This window comes from Chiloscyllium punctatum, chromosome 36 (genome assembly GCF_047496795.1).
Source record: "Chiloscyllium punctatum isolate Juve2018m chromosome 36, sChiPun1.3, whole genome shotgun sequence".
Classification (NCBI taxonomy): domain Eukaryota; kingdom Metazoa; phylum Chordata; class Chondrichthyes; order Orectolobiformes; family Hemiscylliidae; genus Chiloscyllium; species Chiloscyllium punctatum.
The window spans coordinates 71,615,980-71,637,098 of record NC_092774.1 but is presented as its reverse complement, the minus strand read 5'-3'; the positions used below and the strand labels follow the sequence as shown (position 1 = coordinate 71,637,098).

The window sequence follows — 21,119 nt, the reverse complement described above, 5'->3', positions numbered from 1 at the left end:
ATGAACGGGCAGAGAATATTGGGATGCAGACCATACAAAGGCAGATGGGATTAGGTTCGAATAGCATCATGGCCGGTATGCAAGTTGGCTGAAAAACTTTTCAATGCTGTCCAATTCTCTGTTGCATGTTGTCATGGTATCATTCTACGACATGACCCCTCAATGTTTGTCTGTGTCTACTTTCCATCCCTTGCTGCCTGCTTCTACTGAATGTGATTTCCCCCGTTTTGCATCTGTCTGAGACAGTGATTTTCATGTATTGCACATGCTTCATACACCCATTGCATACCTGTCCATGTGTTTGTCGAAATGTTACAAAAGCGTTCTATCATGTCCACCCCTGCCAATTCCTGTGGCAGTACATTCCAGGCACTGACTCACATCTGTAGTGGTTACACTGGATTGAACATTGCGTGGTCGAGCCGTGGTTAATGCTGTCGAATAGAGACACCAACGTTTTCTGGGACTTCGTTCTGTGGGAGTTGCGAAACAGCTCGACAGGGTGGGTAAGAAGGCATTTCGAACGCTTGACTTTGTTGTCCATACCATTGAGTCTAGTACAAGGGACGTCGTTTTTAGATTTACAGGATATTGTGAGGCCACTTCTGGAATATACTGAAAGCGGAGAGGGTTCGGGAAATACTTACCAGCATGTACCAGTCCTGGAGGGTTTCAGTTACACGGAGGAGCTGGATGCGCTGGAAACCTCTTCACTTGATCCAGGAGATTGAGGGGTGACCTTGTCGAGCATTCTGAAATAATGAGTGGCATATATCGGGTATAGAGCAAAGGTCTTTCCCCGAGGAGTGGGGAGCTCAAAATTAGTGGACACGTTTTTATGTTGAGAGGAGAAAGATTTAGTCCGGACAATGCAGATGCCAATACAGTTGGACCATTTAAAACAATTTGGGCATGCAGATGAATAGGAAATGTTTAGATGGATATAGGTCAAATGCAGACTTGTGGCAGTAACTCAGCTTGAGAAACTTGGTCGGAATGGGCGAGTTCTACCAGAGGGTCTGCTTCAGTGCTGTATGATGCTATCTTCTTTAAACAGATCCGTTTCATCTTCGATTTACGGCCCCTAAAATTTGACATTCTCACATTGCGAGGAAAGAAAAAACATCGAAGATCCACCTTATCCATGCCGCTGCTACTTTGATACACTTCTGTCAGATTTCCCATTACTTTCTGTAAAAGAAAATCCAAGTTTGTCCAATGTTCCTTAATGCAAATGTATTCCAATTCAGGCAACGTCCTGGTGAGCGTCTTTTGCAATCTTTCCAAAGCCTTCACATCCTTCCTATCATGTTACGGAAATAACTGAACACAATAATCCACATGTGACAGAAGTAAAGCTTGATGTAGCCGCAGTTTGGTTTTACAACTTCTACACTCTACTCCGACTGATGAAGTCTCACCCAATACCCTATCTTTACCGTTTCATTCTCTTGTGTCTTCACTTACAGGAATTGATGACGTTGGTCCGAGGTCCCTTGCATTTGGGTCACTCCTCGGGGAAAGTCCTTTGCTATATTCATTGGGAAGTCAGAATGTGCTAGAATGCCACATCCATCTCCATATGGAATAAACCATTAGCATTGACCAAAACAGGATGAAATTGGTCGACATAGCAAACTGTAAAATGATCGATTTTTTTCGACTCTCCATCTCTGCGTCTCTCAATCTCTTCCGACTGCTTCGAGCCCACAGTCTGTGGCGAGCTCTGCTGGCCATTGCAATGTGCCTTACAGTGAAAATATTGAGCAGCAAAATTAACGCAAATGGGATACAGAGAATCAGAATGTTGTGGGCGAGCTCAAATGCTGTCCAAACTGGAGAATTGGTAACATTCACCCTGATGAAACAAAACCAGGGGTAGTTCGGCATCCAATGCCAGCCACTGAACATAAAGTACCAGAAAAGTTTCTTTGAAGAGCTCAGCACAGACACTGTCCCCAGAACCACAGCCACCGTTTTCTGATTACAATGTTTACTTTTCAGCTTCTGGCAACAAATGGTCAAAAATCAATCAAAGGTGAAGCTGACGCTGAACCAGACAGAACAGTCAGTAGCTGCATAGTGCAGGACGGCGTGAATATTACACACGGGGATTCTGCGAAGGAAAGTAAACTGGTCATGATAAACAATCGGAATGTGTCTCATTATCAGGTCGAGGATAACCACCAGTTGATCTGCCACTACCATAGGCGTGAGGTAAAGATTGACACTTTTGGATAGACCACAGTTCTTACAAAATAGAATCATAATCGTCAGAAAGTTACGTGTCAGGAATGGGATTCAAACAAACAAAAGTAAAATTGCAAACAATTGTTTTTATTATGATCAACTGCTTCAGATGATATGTTTAATTTATAAGATGATAATAAATTTCTACGTCTTAAAAATCAATCATACTGTTCTCTTTAGTCTATTTTCATGTCTAAAGATTGTGACAATGTTGCTTCTTTGACAAGGTCATGTTGTCGTTGGTTGTTTTATTTTTGGAGGATTCATAACGGCAGAAGGCGATATGTGTGGAAAACCTACCTGAAGAGGCCTTCATGCTTTTTTGTAGAAGACTTGTTCAATAACAAGGGAATTGTCAGTCCTCCAGTTCAGGATTTCCCGAGTGTTTGGATTAATTTTTGGCTGGGTAACCAAAGAATAAGTTCCATGCTGATCCTCCCCCTCTCTCTGGCATCTCTCTCCTCTAAAGAAACTGCGTTTGAATTTGTCTTTTCACCGATGAGTGTATTATGGGATGTTGCAGGAAATTGGAACCGCTTTTTCTTAAGTGGCGTTCTCATGTCGGTTGGCTTTTCAAATATTTATGTTATTCTAAATTGGGTTTTCTTTTGTTAGTGTGTAAATTAATTCTGGAATGTTTAAAACTAGGTGGATGGGTCAGCTGCATCTCTCCTGGAACATCCACTCGGCACTTGCTTAAGACAACTAACAAATTTAGAACCTGTATTTGGAACGTTGTTAGGGTGTCTGGCTTGTTCAATGACAAGATCCTCCGGACGTCCAGATCAGCTGGATTGCCAGTCCCAGAATAAAACTATCCACTTCCAGCAGATCTCACCATGAAGCTCGTATCTGAGGTCTGAAACAACCACTCCATCCTCTGGTGACCCGACTTGATGGAACCCCTGCAGCAACTCGATTCTGAGGAGGCCAGACCAGCCCATCCCCACGTATTACCTTCTTGTCCCCAAGAAAGCGTGCACCTAGCTGACCGGACTCACTTAGCATCTGGAGAAGCACACCTGCACTACCGATACACTGGGGAATGTCCAGATGCAGGAATTTCTGGAAAACAGGGAAGGTGTGCGTTTCAGGGAAGACGATCATCGAATTAGAGTTATCGTCATGCAGCATGGAAACAGACTCTTCAGTCCGGTTCATTCATACTGACCAGATATCCTAATCTGACCTGATCCCATTTGCCAGCATTTGGAGCGTAACCCGCTGAACCCTTCCTATTCATTTACCCATCAAGACGCCTTTTTCATGTTGTAACTGTACCAGCGTCTATCACTTCCTCTCACATTTCGTTCCATAAATGCATCAAATTCTCTGTAAGAAGTTGTCCCATAAGTCCCTTTCACATCTTTCCCCACTCACCTTAAACCTATGCCCTGTAGGTTTGGACATTTCAACCCTACGAAAAAGATCTTGGCGCTGCACCCTATTCTTGCCCTTCACGATTTTACAAAAATCTATAAGGTCACCACTCAGCAAAAAAATACAAAAAAATACCCTAGCCTTTTCAACCGTTCCCTTTAGCTCAAACCCTCACCTCCCCACTTCTTCAATTTTTAAAATTATGCTGATCATAATCATGAATTATTTAACTTCGAACTACATCCAAGATGTGTAATCTTCACGTTAATTCTGAAAATCAACTTATTTTATAATATGGTGGGACATTTATTCTCTGCAAAGTATTTAAGGCCACTCAATCCACAGTGCAATGAGAATTCCAAAACACGCATGTCAGTTCTTTAACATGTTGAACATAACCCTGAGAAATAATTTTTAAAATCCTTTGTCCTTACTTAGGTAGTTCAGGCCCAAAGGTAGATTATTGATCAGAAGCGTTCTATAAATTTTGTTTCAAGGCTGTATTATAATTTGATAAATAAAACCAGCTGCTGAACTGATCAAGTGTCATTCAGTCTATTAACCATAGCCTTTCTTTTCACTATGCTATCTGAAATTAGGTAGGAAATTTGTATTCTGTACACTAATAAATAAAGGGTAATTAAAAACACTGAGTGGCGACAGGTTACTTGTCCGTCACCATGTTTTCTGTTGCATTCAATAATTGAAAGACATATAGCCACCTCCATTTACAAAATAGACCAATTCAGCCATATCCTGGAAAAGTTAGAATGCATAATCCCTTCCAAAATCACTTGGAAAATGGATAAGGTAAAGCCCAGGATGTTGACAGTGCCAGGGTGAAGAAATGGTAACACTTTTGAGTGTTAAGATGAAAGGTTAAAATCTCTCATGTTAGAGGTGGTAACCACCACGATGCTGATAGTTGGTGGTGGACGACGTGTTTCAGTAATGGCAATCCCAATGAAAGTCAAAGGGGCAATGATTTGATGCTGTCTCAATGGTAACCCCCAGGATGTTGAGAGAGGGTGGGTTTCAGTGATTGCAATCCGACTGAACGTCAAGGGGGCAATGGTTAGATTCTATCTCAATTGTAATCCACAGGACGTTGATAGTGGGCAGATTTAGTGATGGTAACGCCATTGAACGTCAAAGGGATGATGGTTAGATTCTCTATTGTTGGAGATGGTAAGGGATAGTGAGGGACTGAGGGAGATTCAATGATGGTAACTCCATTGAGCATCAAGGGGGCGTTGGTTGGATTCTCACTTGTTGGATATGGTAACCACCAAGATGTTGAAAAGACGTCCAATACCCTTTTATGTCTGTGCCAAACCCAGCCGTTTCAGAGCCCGGGGTGTTTCACGACCCATCTGAAAAAAATCAAGGAGACAGTGTCCTTCAGAAAAGGAACAGCTTTTAGGGGATAAAAAGGATCAGTTTTGTGTCACCTGCCCCCTTAAAAAAACGAACTAACAATATCAAAAGATGGCTTCAGTTTTAAAACCGTTCAAAGATTGTTTAGGAGTCCAAAACACGCATATACACTAAAATAACTATACACATGCTAGCATGCATAACTCCGCGCGAATTCAGGTCATTGCACACCCACCGCCGAACGCCTCTGGATCTCATTCGAGTCTTGATAATGCACGCTTTTGTGACCCATTTGGAATTACAAACACAGAAATATTTTTCTTCTTCTCTGATAAAGGTACCTGCCAGTAACAACGTATTAAGTCCAAATTGGTTATGTAACTGGCTTGTCCAACATTCTCAATACGATCCTCCAATCTAGGAATTGGATATGAGTCCTACTTTGTAACATCGTTGACCTTCCCATCATCCACACAGAATCGTTGAGTCCTGGTTTGGGAATTAGGACGATCTGTGGCGATTGCCACTTACACTGGCTTGGTTCGATGATGTCCTTGTTGAGCATGGCGTCCACCTCCTTCTGGACCTGTCTGGCTTTGGAAGGATTAAGCCAATAAGGGTATTGTGTTATTGGAGCAGCATTACCATCATCTATTTCATGTACAATAGTATGACTCCTCCCCATCTGATTCTCAGATATACCCTTATACTGCAGTAACAAATCTTTCAACCGTGTTCCAAGTTCCCGAGATAGATAGCTTACTAACCTATCCCACTCCTCAAGGACTTCTTAATTATTAAAATTTATTTTTGCGTCACCTCAAAATCCACATCGTCTGGATTTCATTCCTCAGTCTGCAAGGCAGTAGAATCTGTTTCTCCAACTCTTTCCCTCCAGTATAATACGGTTTCAACATGTTCACGTGACATACTTGATACTTTTTTTCTATCTGGCATCTTTACTAGAGAGTTCACCTGACTCAACTTTTTCTGAATTTGATAGGGACCACTTTCCCTGGCTTTGGTGGGATCTCCAACCATTGGTAGCAGTACGAACACATCACCTCGTCTGGCAAATTTCCGACTCTCAGAACCTTTATCTGCCACCTGCTTCATTCTGTACTGTGACAATTAAAGATGCTGTTTAGCTAAATCACCCACTCGATTTAATCTCTCCCTCACCTCCGATGCATAACTAATTGTGAGATCTCTGACTTTCGTCCTGTCAATTTTCCTCTGAATAATTTCAAAGGGCCTCTCACTTCATGCCAGAATATTAACTCGAAGGGAGTGAACTGATTAGATTCATTTGCGGCCTCTCTAATGCGAAACAACAGGAATGGGATCCTTTATTCTAATCATTTGGGTAATCCTCACAGAATGCTCACAACATGGTCTTCAAGGTCTGATGCCAACATTCTAAACCTCCCTGGGATTTAGGATGATACGCGCTGGATTGAAAGTGCTGTATATCTAAGCTATCGATAACCTCCTTAGACAGCCAAGTAGTGACATTTGGCCCTTGGTTCGACTGTATCTCTATGGGTAGCCCATACCTTGTGTAGAAGGATACTTACTCCTTTGTCACCATTTTTGCCTTGATAATGGAATTGCCGCTGGAAATTTGGTAGACACATCCATTATGGTCAACAAGTATTGGTTTCCACTTTTGGCTCTCTGGAGGAGACCTACACAATCAGCTATAACCCACGTGACGCTTTCCTCAAATTTGGAAATTGGCAACCACGTTGCTGTTTGTATTACCAGCTGTGGCTTGACCACTTTCTTGTCCATTCCAGGACAATAAAAAAATGTTTTTATACCTTAGCCTGAGTCTTATGTAATTCTAGCTGACCTCCTACACGTAGTTCATGTTTTACCCGTCACACCGCCTGTCTGTATGTTACCAGCAACAGAATCTGTTGCACTTTGACCCATTCCTCCTGTACACTAACCTGCCATGGTCTTAGGATTCTATTTTTCAGATAATAACCGTCTAGAATATTTTCTGCCTCCTTTTCAGATTGCACATCCAGACATATTTCTTTTATCATCTTTTCTAGCTGTTGCAAGTCTCTTAGTCTTTCTGACTGAACTGACCCTTCTGTCTGACCCTCTGCCTGTTCTAGTTTTCCTGCAGCATTATATCAAACAGGGTATCCATTAACTGAAAATCAACTCCTTCATCTTTCTCTATGGTTTGCACTTCGTGCTTATGATAGTGGGATCTGGTTATCACTCAGTCTGCGAAAATACCAGGTTTTTTCTGTTTTACCTCTTCAGTTTCTTGGTCTTCCTTCCCCTCTTGCTTTCATTCCCTGTCAAAATGCGTTTTGAGCATATTCACACGATGCACTCTGTGAGATTTCTTCCTGTCTGGATTCCCTGTTACGTATATCACCTCATTCAATTTCTTCTCGATTCGATAAGGTCTACTGAACTTTGCTTTCAAAGTTAAAAGTCACTCAACACCAGGTTATAGCCCAACATGTTTACTTGGAAGCACACCAGCTTTGAAAGCACCGCTCCTTCATGAGATGGAAGCTAGTGTTTCCAAATAAACCTGTTGGACTATAACCTGGTGCCGTGTGATTTTTAACCCCAGTCCAATACTGGCATCTCCAAATTAGTATTTTTAAATGTTCACCTATTCCTGGAAATAACAGCAAGGTCTTATATTCAACTGCAGAATTGCGAATTTGTGAATTCTTAGCCGCTTCCTGTTTCATTGTATGCTGTGATACATTTAATACTGTCTAGCCAAATACCCAGCTCCATTTAATCATTCTCTAAAATTTGACACAGAGTCGAAATGCGTGGTCTCAGAATTCTGAAACATTAATTGCTCCTTAATCAATTTCAATAGTCCTCTTGTTTCATGGCCAACATTTAATTCAAATGGACTGGTTATGGTGGATTGATTTGGTGCATCTCTGATCGTAAAAAGTACATACGAAACTCATCCCAATCATCTGGATAATGCTGAACATAAACCCTCAACATGGTCTTTAGTGTTTGATGCCATCTCTCTAGCGCTTCCTGCGATTTGGGGTGGTCTGCAGTAGGTTTGAATGGCTTTATTCCCAAGCTATCCATCACCTCCTTGAATGGTTTGAATGTGAAGTTTGATCCTTGATCTGACTGGATCTCTCTTGGTAGTCCGCACCTCATCGAAAAAAAAAGATTAATTCTTCTTCAAACCTTTTAACTGTTATATTATGTAATGAGATTGCCTCTGGAAAACTAGTCAATACATCCATTATTGTTATTAAATACTTATTCCCACTTTTTATTTGAGGTGGGGGACCTACTCAATCAATCAGGACGCCTGTGAAAGGCTCCTCAAATGCTGGATAGGTAGTAAAGGTGCAGGTTTTGTTACTGCCTACAGTTTTCTGATCAGCTGACATGTCTGACACGTCTGGCAAAATTTAACTGCATGTTTGTAGGCTTTTGTCAACGAGGGGCTTGCTCATCCTCACACATTTCCTGACTGAGCATACCTACAGCTTTATCTCCAGTCTTTAAGCTGACTTTACTTTCTAAGTGCCAGTTTTTGGGGCTCAAGCGAGCTCTCTTTTTCTGTTCCTGCTGCTGCTCTCTCTTCCCCCCAATGCTTTTAATTGTAACACAAACTGTTTCAATTCTGTAGCCCTTTCCTTGCCTCTCGCCTCTAAGTCAAGCCGCTTCATTTGCACTGGAGTTCTTGCCATCTCTATAGATCCTGATAGTGTTTCCACCAAGTTTAAATGCTGAGCTACTGCTGTAATTATGTCTCCTTTCCTCACAGAAGGAGGTCGATGCAATCCCAGCTCCTCTGCTAATTCCTGCAGCTTGGTCTTATTGACGTTTTGTAAAACTTCCAAAGTCACTGCATCCACTTCCATAAAATGCCTTGGCCACTGAAAGAGCCATTACTATTCCAAGCTCTTTATGCTCAAGCAAACCAACCTCCGAAATAAAGACAGTAGCAGTTGAAAATCCCACAAAGAGCCCCCAATTTGCTTTCGAGAGTGTACAGGCTTTAAAACGGACGAAAATCTTTTCACAAAATGACAGAATGAAACACAAAGAACAGAATAAAGCATACCTACAGAACTCAGTCTGCCCTGACTAGACTTAATTACACTGTTCTGAATATGCACAACAGCCCCAACAGGAACAAAATGAGACTAAGGTTGATGTTAGCAGGGGAGGAGGAGAGAGAGTTCTGGCAGTTTGTTTCCATTCAGCTCCACAGGTGAACTCTACTCAAATTCTGAACTAAACTGCCCTTGACTTATGCAGGTTATCTCTAAAAACATAAAAGCTTTGGCCTAAAGTCTCATGTGATTGCACACAAATAAAACAGCTTCCAATGTCCTCTTATCTCTGTAGCAAACGCAGCCGTCTTGGATCCCGCTGTGTTTCACATCTTCTCTGTAAAATATAAAGGACACAGTATCCTTGAGAAAAGGAACAGTTTTTAGATAAAGTGACCTGATTTATGACAGTCTCCTCTGAGGAAGTCTGTCTCAGAAATACAAATTGCTTGTTCCATCTTCTCAGTACTGGCTTACAAATCTGGAATCAGATATGAATCTGAAATTCCAACTGCATTGTCTTTGCGACAGTCTGCAAATTACCATTGAGTATCATCTTCTTTGGCAAATTACAATTGCTGAGTTCTTGTCACTAGACCTCACTTTGATTACATCATCTTTGAGCATAGGCTCAATCTCTTTTTGAACCTGTGTCAACTTCAGAGTGTTAAGTCCATAAGATTGTTGTTTAATTGGATCAGCATTTCCTATATCTACATCATGCTTAATTAGCTTCATATTTCCTAGCTTAAACAGTCTTATCGCACAGTGTACTTTTTATAACTATTTCAGATTATTTTGTTTTCCCTCTTGAATGCAGCACAGTAACTTATGGAATTCAATGCCACAGAAGGCGGTGGAGGCCAGGTAATTGAGTGCACTTGAGATGGAGATAGATAGATTCTGGATTGTATAGGTGATTATGTGTTACGGGGAAAAAGCAGGAAAATGGGGTTGAGAAACTTATCAAACATGATTCAACGGCAGAGCAAACTCGATGGGTTGAGTGGTCTAATCTCTGCTCCAATGTCGAATGATCTTTTGGTTTAATAGTCTATCCCAATCTTCGATAACCTTCCTGTTGTCCAATATTCAAATAAGAATCATTTGAAATTAGTTCTTCACTTTGTGTGGTAACAAGTTACATGATTTCCTTTTGCTTTGCTTTCGTTTGAAAATACCTTTTTGAGTATGTTCACAAAGTGCACTGTGAGACTTGTTTCCTTTTGGCATACTAAGCGAATGATTCACCTCACTCAATCTCTTTTTGATTTGATAAACCCCACTAAACGTTACTTCTGAAGGTTCACTTACAATTGGGAATAATACCAGCACAATACGAACATTAGTAAAATCGTGATGTTTTTGATTTCTTGTCTGCTTCCTGTTACATTACATGCTGTGCTACGTTTAAAATGTAGTCTAGGCAACCCCTCGTTCCATTTAACCTTTTCTGCAAATTTGATGCATAGTTCAAATGAGTGGTCTCTGACTCACCAATTTCTCCTTAAGCAATTTCCGTCGTCCTCTCACCCCTGCCAAAAAAGTAATTCAAATGGACTGAATTTGTTAGATTCATTTAATGCATGCATGTTAAAAAAAAGAAAAAAATAGGCTAGCTTGCTTCTAAGCTTTCAAGATAGTCTTTAAAGTTTGATGCCACTTTTATTATTCTCCCTGTGATTCTGTATTGTACACAATTGACTTGAAGTATTTAATCTCATACTATGCATAAATCCCTGAACAGCTTTCATGTAAAACTTAGCCCTTGATCTTATTGTATCTCTGGGGCTCGACAATATACAGTAAAACTAAATTGAATAATTGTTTTACAATCCTTCCATCCACGATGCTGCATAATGCAATGGCCTCTGAAAATTGGTGGATACATCCATAATGTTCAGCAAATACTGATCCCACAATTTTATTTTAAACTGGGGTCTTGCACAATCAGTTAAGACTCTTGTATAATGTGCATCTAATGCAGGCAAGAGGACTAATGGTGCTGGCTTTTTGCTGCCTGACGTTCTCAATTCCATGACAGGCATGACACTTCCGACAAAGTTCAACTACATTGTTATGGAGTTCGTGCGAATAAAACTGTTTTTCCATTGTGCTTTAAGTTTTTCTCACTCCCAAATTGCTCCTGCTTCTAATTCATGTGCTACCTAATTCATAATGCAATTTGATGAACTTCTGTCCATTTCCCTTTCACACAATTAAGTGATACAAAGAAGAACAAGAACGAAGAAACTTTACAGCACAGGAACAAGCCATTCAGCCCTCCAAGCCAGAGCCAATCAAAATCCATTCTCTAAACCTGTCGCCCAATTCCTCAGCATCTGTATCCCCCTGCTCCCCACCTACTCACGCATCTGTCCAGACACATCTTAAATGAGTCCACCGTGCCTACCTCTGCTGGCAATGCGTTTCGAGGACCTACAACCCTTTGTGTAAAGTACTTGCCGCATGTATCCCCTTAAACATTTCACGTCTCACCTTGAAAACGTCATTATTGAATCCTGCATCCTGGGAAAAAGCTTATCTCTATCTACCCAGTTTATACCCTTCATGATTTTGTAGACCTCAATCAGGATCCCCCCTCTTCATAACTAGCACCTTCCATATCTAGCAACATCCTCGTAAACCTTCTCTGCCCTCTCTTCAAAGGGTCCACATCGTTTTGGTAATGTGGCGATCAGAACTATACACAGCATTGTCAATGCCGCCAAACCAGTGTTTAGTACAATTTTAACATGTCCTGCCAGCTCTTATTCTCAATACCTCGTCCAGTGAAGGCAATCATACCATATGCTTTCTTGATCACTCGATCCACCTGTGCAGCCACCTTCAGGGTACAATGGATCTGAACTCCCAGATCACTCTGCTCATCAACTTATCCCAAGGCTCTTCCGTTTACTGTATAACTCGCTCTTGAATTAGACCTCCCAAAATGCGTCACCTCACATTTGATTGAATTTCTACTCCATCTGCTACTTCTCTGCCCAACTCTCCAGTCTATCTATATTCTCCTGCATTTTTTGACAGTCCCTTATGCTTTCTGCTTCTCCACCATTCTTCCTGCCATCTGCAAACTTGCTGATCATACCAACAGTGCCCTGATGGTCCCCATTTCCTCATCAAGGCATTATATTTAAGACCATAACAGGACATGTCATAGTCAGATTTTTCTTCTGTGTTTGCTTATTGATACAACCACATTAATGTTTCATCTGTTTCTTGTAATTCAGTTAACCTCGCTGAACTTAAAAAAAATCACTTTGTCCTCCACTGGCTACTTTTTTTCTTCTTCAACTTTTGATCGAACATGGTTTCTGATAATGGTACTTCAACTTCCTTGTCTTTGATTTCTTCCCCTTCTTCAACTTTGGTTTTTGTTGCCTTGTTGCCACACATTTAGGAAAAATCTCAGAATTTCCTTCCAACCATAGTCGGCATCACTCGCATCTGTCATCGAACTGTATCATTACCAAGGACAATCTATATTCCTGGGACCAAGAATTTCTCTATTACTCTCCATTTTTCACCAGATCGTTCAAATCTTTATGCATATATATTGGAGCACTGTCATGAATTCCACATTCTACTACCGTTTCTAGCAATATTTCTTCTGAATGACACATCAGCTCACCATCAAAGATAGATTTCCTCTGGTTTCTCATAAAATTTTAATTTCTTTACCTGCTTCTTCTGGAAAATATGGGTAACCTCATCGTTGAGATTAAATTCTTGAAAGAGATTGGGCACGTTTCTCTGAAGCAACTCCTGATCAGGCTAGACATTCTGATGCAGCTGTGTTTAGCTTCTACTGTGCTTTCCTTTATCACTTTAACAAAACTCACTGGTTTATCCTGTTTTCGCACATCCATCTTCCCAGTGCTTGTTCAAAACCACCAACACTGCGACTTCATGTGGCCTCCTTCATTGCAGTGACATCAGTAGAGATATTTTTTACTTCTCTTTCCTTAACTTGAGTTTCCTTTTGCCCTATGGTAAACTATCTTTAGTGTGTTCGATGAAATCTCAATTTTCCTTACCACCTGACGATTTCTCTTTTCCCCAATTTCTCTCTGCCACAGACTCTAATTGACTTTTGAAGCCAAACTTTGATTTATGAACCAGCTCGCATTCATCTGCATTTCCCGGTGTGAATCACTTAACCGTCATCCCACCGAGTCCCTACATTACTTTATTTTCAAATAAAAATCTACATTAGCTTTAAAAGCGTTTACTAAATTAGCGTCAACCACTTCCCTGGGCAAGGAATTCCATAGATTTATAACCCTGTGAGTGAAGACGTTCCATCTCAAAACAGTCCTAAATCTGCTCCCTCTAGCCCTTTTGTCCTAGCTTCACCTGCCAGTGAAAACATCCTCTCTACTTCTATTTTATCTATCCCCTTCGTAATTTTATATGTTCCTCTAAGATCCCCCCACCCCGCATTCTCCTGAATTCTAATGAATATAATCCCAGTCTTCTCAGTCTCCACTCAAAAGCTAACCCCTCAATTAAAGAATCAACCTACTCTCACTACTTCAGGTACTGTGTTGGATCCTGTAAAAAAAACGTGCTGTTGACCAGGTGCCCTCCTTAGGCTCCTCAGACATTGTCTGTCGGCTTCTGCCACTAATACATAAGATGGCTTTCTTCACCTCCTCACATACCCCACAAATCTCCTTTGATGCAAGAGATCTGCTACCACCTTTGCTTGTATCAACCCCCTGGTAACCTGCCAGTTAATTGGTTAAGCCATTTTCTCAAATGAATGAAAAAGTTGAATACACCCTTATCGTCGAACTTGGGCAATGTTTGGACATATATAAACAGATCCCCACCAGGTTTTTAGCTGCTGTTTCATTTTGCTTTCCCAATCTTTGTGTTCTGCCAAGCCTACCGTTTGCCTTGCTATTCCCATTAATTCAATCTGCGTCATTTGAAATTGAATGGCAGCCATTTCTAAAGACTCTTATGGCATTCCTGGCATTTGTCATTGCTGCACAATTGTCATATCATTTTCCCTTATTCTCACAAGACGCAGGCAACCTCAAGCCCAACTCTTCGGCAATTCCCAAAGTTTTGCCTTACTCACGTCGTCGAACATTCCAGAGGTGACGTCATCTACCCTCCCTCCCCCCCAGGGAACTCGTAATGACTGAAAGGGTCATTGCTACACAAGGCACCCCCCTGCTCAAACCAACCAAATTCAACATCCAGAATACAAGCCACAAGGATTCACCACTCTTTTCAGCCCAATGATCCCAAACCCAAACTGGAATTGGAGATTTTGATCTGGAGAGCAACCCCCCATTTGTTATGGACCAGAGTCGACCCCTTCTAAGTAGATGAAGAAGGTAGCCTACACCTTATTTATTTCTTACTTCAAAGGTAAATATGAAGTGCTGTGTTCCAGATGCAATTCTATTAGTCCAATGACTTGACATTAAGCAAGACACATTTTGCTCAAAGAACATAGTTTAAGTATAGCAAAAGAAAGAAGGAATTGGAATACCTTAATTCTCCTGGAAAACCTAACAGAACATTTGATAACGTAACTGCTACTAATGAAATGTTCCAACATAGCAGCATCCCATAAACATACCCACCTGGCCAATTGCAAATTCAGACATAGATTGTCTCACATGCGATTCTCTAATCCAGGAGGAAAGAATATCTAACGCCAATTCTGAGAGAGACAGTGAGAGAGAGAGAGAGAGAGAGCGAGAACTCCAGCAGCTTCTGCAAACGAAAGCTAAAAGCTCTGTGTGTGGAAACTTGACAACACCAATTCCGGTTGCTTCTATTGCTGCAACTTTAAAAGACAAAGACAGCCAATGTTTGTCCTTTATCTTCTCATAGATCACTCTATATCTGTCCTTCAACCTCTCTGTAAAAGAAATCAGGAGAATGCAGCACCTCTTAAAGCCCAGTATCGCCCTATGACAGATGGAGTGCATTGAAGACTGATTGCTGAGATGACAGGCTGTGGTATGAAGAGAGTCTGGAGCAGTTACGATGAACGATTACCTTACAAACCTCTTTGGTTATGGGGCTAGTGTCACGTCACCAGTGCACTGCAAACTTCCAATGAGGTTTAGAATGGGAGGGGGCGGTAAACTCTGGAAAGACAGCTACAATAGTAGAAGGCTGATGATGGAGAGGTACCTGTAGGAAACAAGGTTTGAAATGGTATGAAGTTTCTCAACGACCAGCAGCATCAGTGAATAGGTGTTGAGTCGTATCCTGATAAACCCAACGAAGTCGGTGCCTTAGTGAAAGTGTAACTTGATGATCAATCCAGAAACCACAGGTAATAGTATATGGAAATGTGTTCGAATCCCGCCGGGGCAGAGGGAGAATTTAAAATCGATAATGATTTGGAATTAACAGCCAGTCTGCTGGTCACTCTGCAATGACTATCGATTTTTGTAACAACTGACCTGGTTCGTTAGTATCCTCAATGGAAGGATATGCTGACCAAGTCTGGTTCAAAACAAGGCACAGGGAGGTTGTTTCACACTTATAAAGGTTCTCTCGTGTATCAAATAATAAGCACAAACCTATTTGAAAGAAAAAATATGTATTTGTGATTCAGGCTTAAGTGACTTTTACTGGAGGGAGCAGAGAGACAACTCCTGAGCTGTTGCCGATCTGATCTTTTCACTGCTCAGGCACAGAACGGATGGGTCCACCCAGTAGTTTGAGTTCTCATGTGGCCGTTGGTCATGGGAAAGTTAGTTGTGGGGATGGGCAGCCACAGTAGGGCTATTGAGCTCAGTATGCCTGTTGTAACCGAATGCAATCTATTGTGAACTAGTGACCCTGTTTTGATCCAATCCAATTCAATTTTCTTGTCATTGGTCAGCCCTGCCTTCCCACGAATTAGTCTTTGTTGCATCCTTCCTCAGAAATGGAGACACCAAATTGTGCACACAGTCCGCCGTGGGTGGTCTCACCCTGCACAATCGCAGTGAGACATCTCAATCCTGGATTCCAACCTTTTCGCTATGAAGGCCCACATCTCATTCACCCTCTTCACCACCCTCTGTGTCTTCACCGTTGACTTTGGTGTTTATGGGACACTCAGGTCTCGTTGCCCCTTTCCTGGTCTATTAGCACTCGGATACTAATCTGTCTTTCCTTCTTTTTTTCCCAAAGTGGATCGCCTCACAATGATCCACATTAAACTGCAAGTGTTCCACACTTGTCCACTCACTCAGATTATCCAAATGACGCTTATATTTCGCTGCTTCCTCCTCACAGGTTACTCTTCCAGCCAGGCCTGGGTCAGAAGTGATCATGGAGATAATGCATTTAGTTCCCTTCAAGAAATGATAAAGATACATATTGATGTGCAGTGAGGGTCGAACACTGGACCCTGTAGTTCCCATTAGGCATTAGATCCCACGCTGAACATGACCAGTTTCTTTCTACATGCCACACAGAGCAAGGACCTGGTCCACATTGCAGTGCTGATGGAAACTGTGGGATTGGAGGTGGTTAACTCAGCCTGTGTGCTGACTGAGTGTCGTCATTGGATCTCCCAGTGGATCCTCACTGCGGGGTCCACTGAGGACCTTGCTAGTTCTATTCATAAGAGAGTGGAGAGTGCATGCAGTGTGCTTACCGCATCAGTGCAAGAGGGAGAAACAGCTCCAGATCAGCAGGTCCAGAGAGAAAGAGAGGGAAATGGGAGATCAGAATCTGGGAGCAATGGAAGTGAACGGCACAACAACTGGGAGGAGTTTATCCATGGCAACTTACTTGCTTTCCTCAGACTATGAGTGGATAACTCTATCACATCGGATCGTGTATACACTTCATGCTATTCAAGCAGGTTACTATCCAATTCTGGCTCTCGTTGGAGTCCCTGGTGAGTCTCTCAATCCATAGATTATATTTCAAAACGACTTTGTAATTCCATTCCGTTCTAGTGATTACAAGATTTGGAAGATATGAAATATTATCCTAGTCACAAAGCTGTGTTCACTATCTTGCTACCCTACCCCCCACAGAGCCAATAACCAATGCTGTTCAATCTGTTCACTGCCTATCAGGTACTGCAGACTCTGAGATAAACTGTAACGGCAAATCCTTCCCTTCCCCAATGTCGTTGCTTCACCATCCTGGGATAGTTAAGCAGTCCATAGTCAAATGTAATTATATCTGGGCAATACCCAGGCTTGGGATGACAAGGGGTAAGTAAGTTGTGCGCCAGGCAAAAACCATCTTCAACAAGAGAGAATATAATCATCGCTACTTGACATCCAACGGTGTCACTAACATTGAATCAACTCTACATCAATAGCCTGGGCGTCAAAGAGAGAGAATCTAACCATCTCACCTTCACATTCAATGGTCTTGCCATCACTAAATCCCCTACCTCCGGAATTCTGGGTTATTATTGACAATAAACTGACCTGGACCAAACACACAAACACAGTGGTCACAAGAGTAGGTCAGTGGCTGGGAATCCTGCAGCAGGTAACTCACTCCTGACTCCTCAAGGAGTCTTCCCGGTTGACAAGTCACAAGAACGGAGTATAGTGGAATACTTTCCACTTGCCTGAATGATTGCAGCTCCAATAACACCCAAGACACTCAACAATTTCCAGTGATGGATGATATACCATCTGGAATGATTAATCTAAATATCTCCATAGAGAGAGAGGTGAGGCTTCGGGATAAAGGGATTTATGCAATTTTCTCGGGAGAAATTGCTTTGAAAGCAAATCTTAACTCTTAAATTCGTATCAGCCTTTATTCTTTGTGTCTTAAAGTGCATGAAAATCAACTGCCAGTGACCTAGCAATGACAGAAGTGCAATTAGCCACATGCAAGTTACAACATAGGCGTATTCAAAACATTTTTAAATCAGTTGTGCAAATGTAGCAACCTGCTCCATCTTTTATTTCAATCTCCTTTTTTCATTGGCTATCCAAACAATGCTTTGATGTGACTCAGCTTTATTCACTTATTTCCATATTTTCATAACCCTCCGTTTACGTTAAATGCAATTGGTCTTTCCTGAAATTCTTGCATTTCATCTGGCTTCCAACAGCCCACAATTCTGTGGCACTGTCAATAAGTATATGCTGAGTGATTGTGGCCTCTCTGCCATACAAAATGGTTTGAGGTGACCATCTGGAGTTCAACAGAGAACACGGATAATATATCCTATTCCTTTTGACCACAGTGTAATTGAGTCATACAGAATGGAATCAGAGCCTTTGGTCCAACACACCCGTGCTGACCAGATTTCCTAAATTGAACGAAACTAATAGCTCTTACCTGTATTTTTCCTATGTCCCTTCAAAACTTTCCTATCAATTTAAATGTCCAAATGCCTTTTAAATGTTGTAGTTATACTGTCTCCACCAGTTCTTTTGTCAGCTCATTCCATCAACAAGTCATGCTCTGTGTGAAAAAAGTGCCCCTTGGGTCCTTTTTAAATCCATCCCTTTTTAAACCTTTCGATCTGGACCTCTCTATCCGAGAAAAAAACCACATTGCCTATTCAACCTATCTTAGCTCCTCATGATTTTAGACATTTTAGCTTCCACAGCACTTTCTACTCAGTCATGGCAACTATAATCACCTCTGTCCCAACTCTCTTGATGTTCTGGGATCCTGCTGGTGTCTTTCGTCATGAAAACCTTTTGTTTCCTCTGATAACAATAAAACCATAAGACCATAAGAGGTAGGAGCAGAAATTAGGCCAGTCAGCCCAGTGGGTCTGCTCCGCCACTCAATCATGGCTGATACATTTCTCAAACCCAATCTCCTGCTTTCTCCCCGTAACCCTTGATTCCATTGATACCGAAATACCTATCTATCTCAGTCCTAAATATTCTCAGTGACTTGATACCAACACTTTATGTGGCAATCAATTCCATAGATTTGACAATCTCTGGCTGAAGCTGTTTCTCCTTATCTCCATTCTAAAATGGCTTCCCTTTACTCTAAGGCTGTGTCCTCGGTTCCGAGTATCTCCAATCAATGGAAACATCTCCTACTATCCACCCACTTGAATCAATAACATTTTTCCATTTCCCTTGCATCTCCTACTTGCATCCATCAGTGCACTGACCAAATCTCCACAACACAGCCCACTAACATTCCTGAATATATTGACGACTGGCTTACAGGTTGCATCTCTTCCACTTTACACTAATTTCCCATATTTCCTACTGTTAATTAATTACATCACTGGAAGCTGTAGATCTTTGCAAACAATCTGAACAAGTCCTCCTTTAAACTGTACACTTTGTCTTGGCCAAATGTGCAGATTTGTTTTTGTTTATTTGTTTTCCATTCCTGACAGGTAACTTTCTGACGATTATGATTCTATCTTGTAAGAAATGTGGTCTCTCCAAAAGTGTCACTCTTTACCTCGCGGCTATGGTAGTGGCGGATCAACTGGTGGTTATCCTCGACCTGATATTGAGACACATTCCGATTGTTTATCATGAACAGTTTACTTTCCTTCGCAGAATCCCCGTGTGTAATATCCACGCCGTCCTGCTCTATGCAGCCACTGACTGTTCTGTCTGGTTCACCGTCACCTTCACCTTTGATCGATTTGTGGCCATTTGCTGCCAGAAGCTGAAAAGTAAATATTGCAGTGAGAAAACGGCAGCTGTGGTTCTGGGGACAGTGTCTGTGCTGACCTCTTCAAAGAACATTTTCTGGTACTTTATGTTCAGTGGCTGGTATTGGATGCAGAACTACCCCTGGTTTTGTTTCATCAGGGTGAATTTTACCAATTCTACAGTTTGGGCAGCATTTGAGCTCACCCACAACATCCTCAACCCCTGTATCCCGTTTGCGTTAATTTTTTTTTTCAATATTCTCACTGTAAGGCACATTGCAATGGCCAGCAGAGCTCGCCAGAGACTGTGTGCTCGAAGCAGTGGGAAGAGACCGAGAGACGCAGAGATGGAGAGTCGAAAAAAATCGATCATTTTACTGTTCGCTCTGTCGACCAATTTCATCCTGTTGTGGTCAATGCTAATGGTTTATTCCATATGGAGACGGATGTGGTTCTTGGGATATCGGTCTGTCTGGATAGACAGATATGTGCTTGACTTAGGCTTCATGCTGCAGCTCTTGAGTTGCTGCACAAACACTGCAATATATGCTGTGACCCAGACTAGGTTGAGAGAGCAGTTCCAGAAGGTACTAAAACATCCTTTCAATATAATTCTTCAATTTATTCATTGATCAGTCATTTCCAACTGTGTCTCGTTTTATGGATGTGTGGGTTGGCAAGTAGTGTGGACAGAGGAGTGGAGTGGACTCAGAGCTGTGGTTCAAGTACCCAACTCCTCAATTTCAATGAATAGATCGAGAAAGACTGTCATACATGACAGAAACAGAAGACAAAACCGAGCAAGAGAGACAGAGACATGAATTGAGAGACTAAAATCAACATGGAAAGCTAACAGATCAGAAATAGAAAGCCAGACACAGGACGGGTCAGAGGGAGACAGAGCTATGGAAACGAGAGAAAGGCAGAGAGGTAGGGGAAAAAAAGAGTGAATGAAGATGGGGGAGAGTAATAGAAGGAAACACTGAAGGCAACAGGGTGCATCGGAGAGATTGCATATGGGAGACAAAGATATGACTTGAGAGAAAGGAATAAGGAAATAGAGCACGTCATAATGACACAGAAAGAGATGGAGAGACATATTCTAAAGGTCAAATAAGAGAGAGAGAGAAAGGGGGAAGATAGAGAAGGTGGAAAGAAGGAGGAGCAGAGAACATATGACATCAAACCGTACAGTATAGTACAGGCCCTTTGGCACTCAATGTTATGCTGGCCTTTTATCCTGCTCTCAGATCAGACTAACATGCATACCTTTCATTGTACTAACTTCAATGTGACGATACAAGAGTCGCTTAAGTATTCCTATTGTATCTGACTCTAATACCACTACTGGCAGTGCATTCAACCCACTAACCACTCTCTGTGTAAAGAACTGACCTCTCACATCTCCCCTAAACCTTCTT

General features: G+C 41.7%; 1 protein-coding gene across 1 annotated transcript in view; it reads left to right on the top strand.

Moving 5' to 3' along the window:
• The window catches only part of LOC140460131 (scavenger receptor cysteine-rich type 1 protein M130-like), a 102,634-nt gene extending 82,440 nt beyond the window's left edge, over positions 1–20,194 (top strand). Inside the window, exons 23-24 of the mRNA XM_072554528.1 lie at positions 2,005–2,217; positions 19,970–20,194. Coding sequence (XP_072410629.1) covers positions 2,005–2,217; positions 19,970–20,194 — 438 coding nt within the window. The remainder of the gene's footprint in view (positions 1–2,004; positions 2,218–19,969) is intronic.
• The last annotated feature ends 925 nt before the right edge of the window (positions 20,195–21,119 follow it).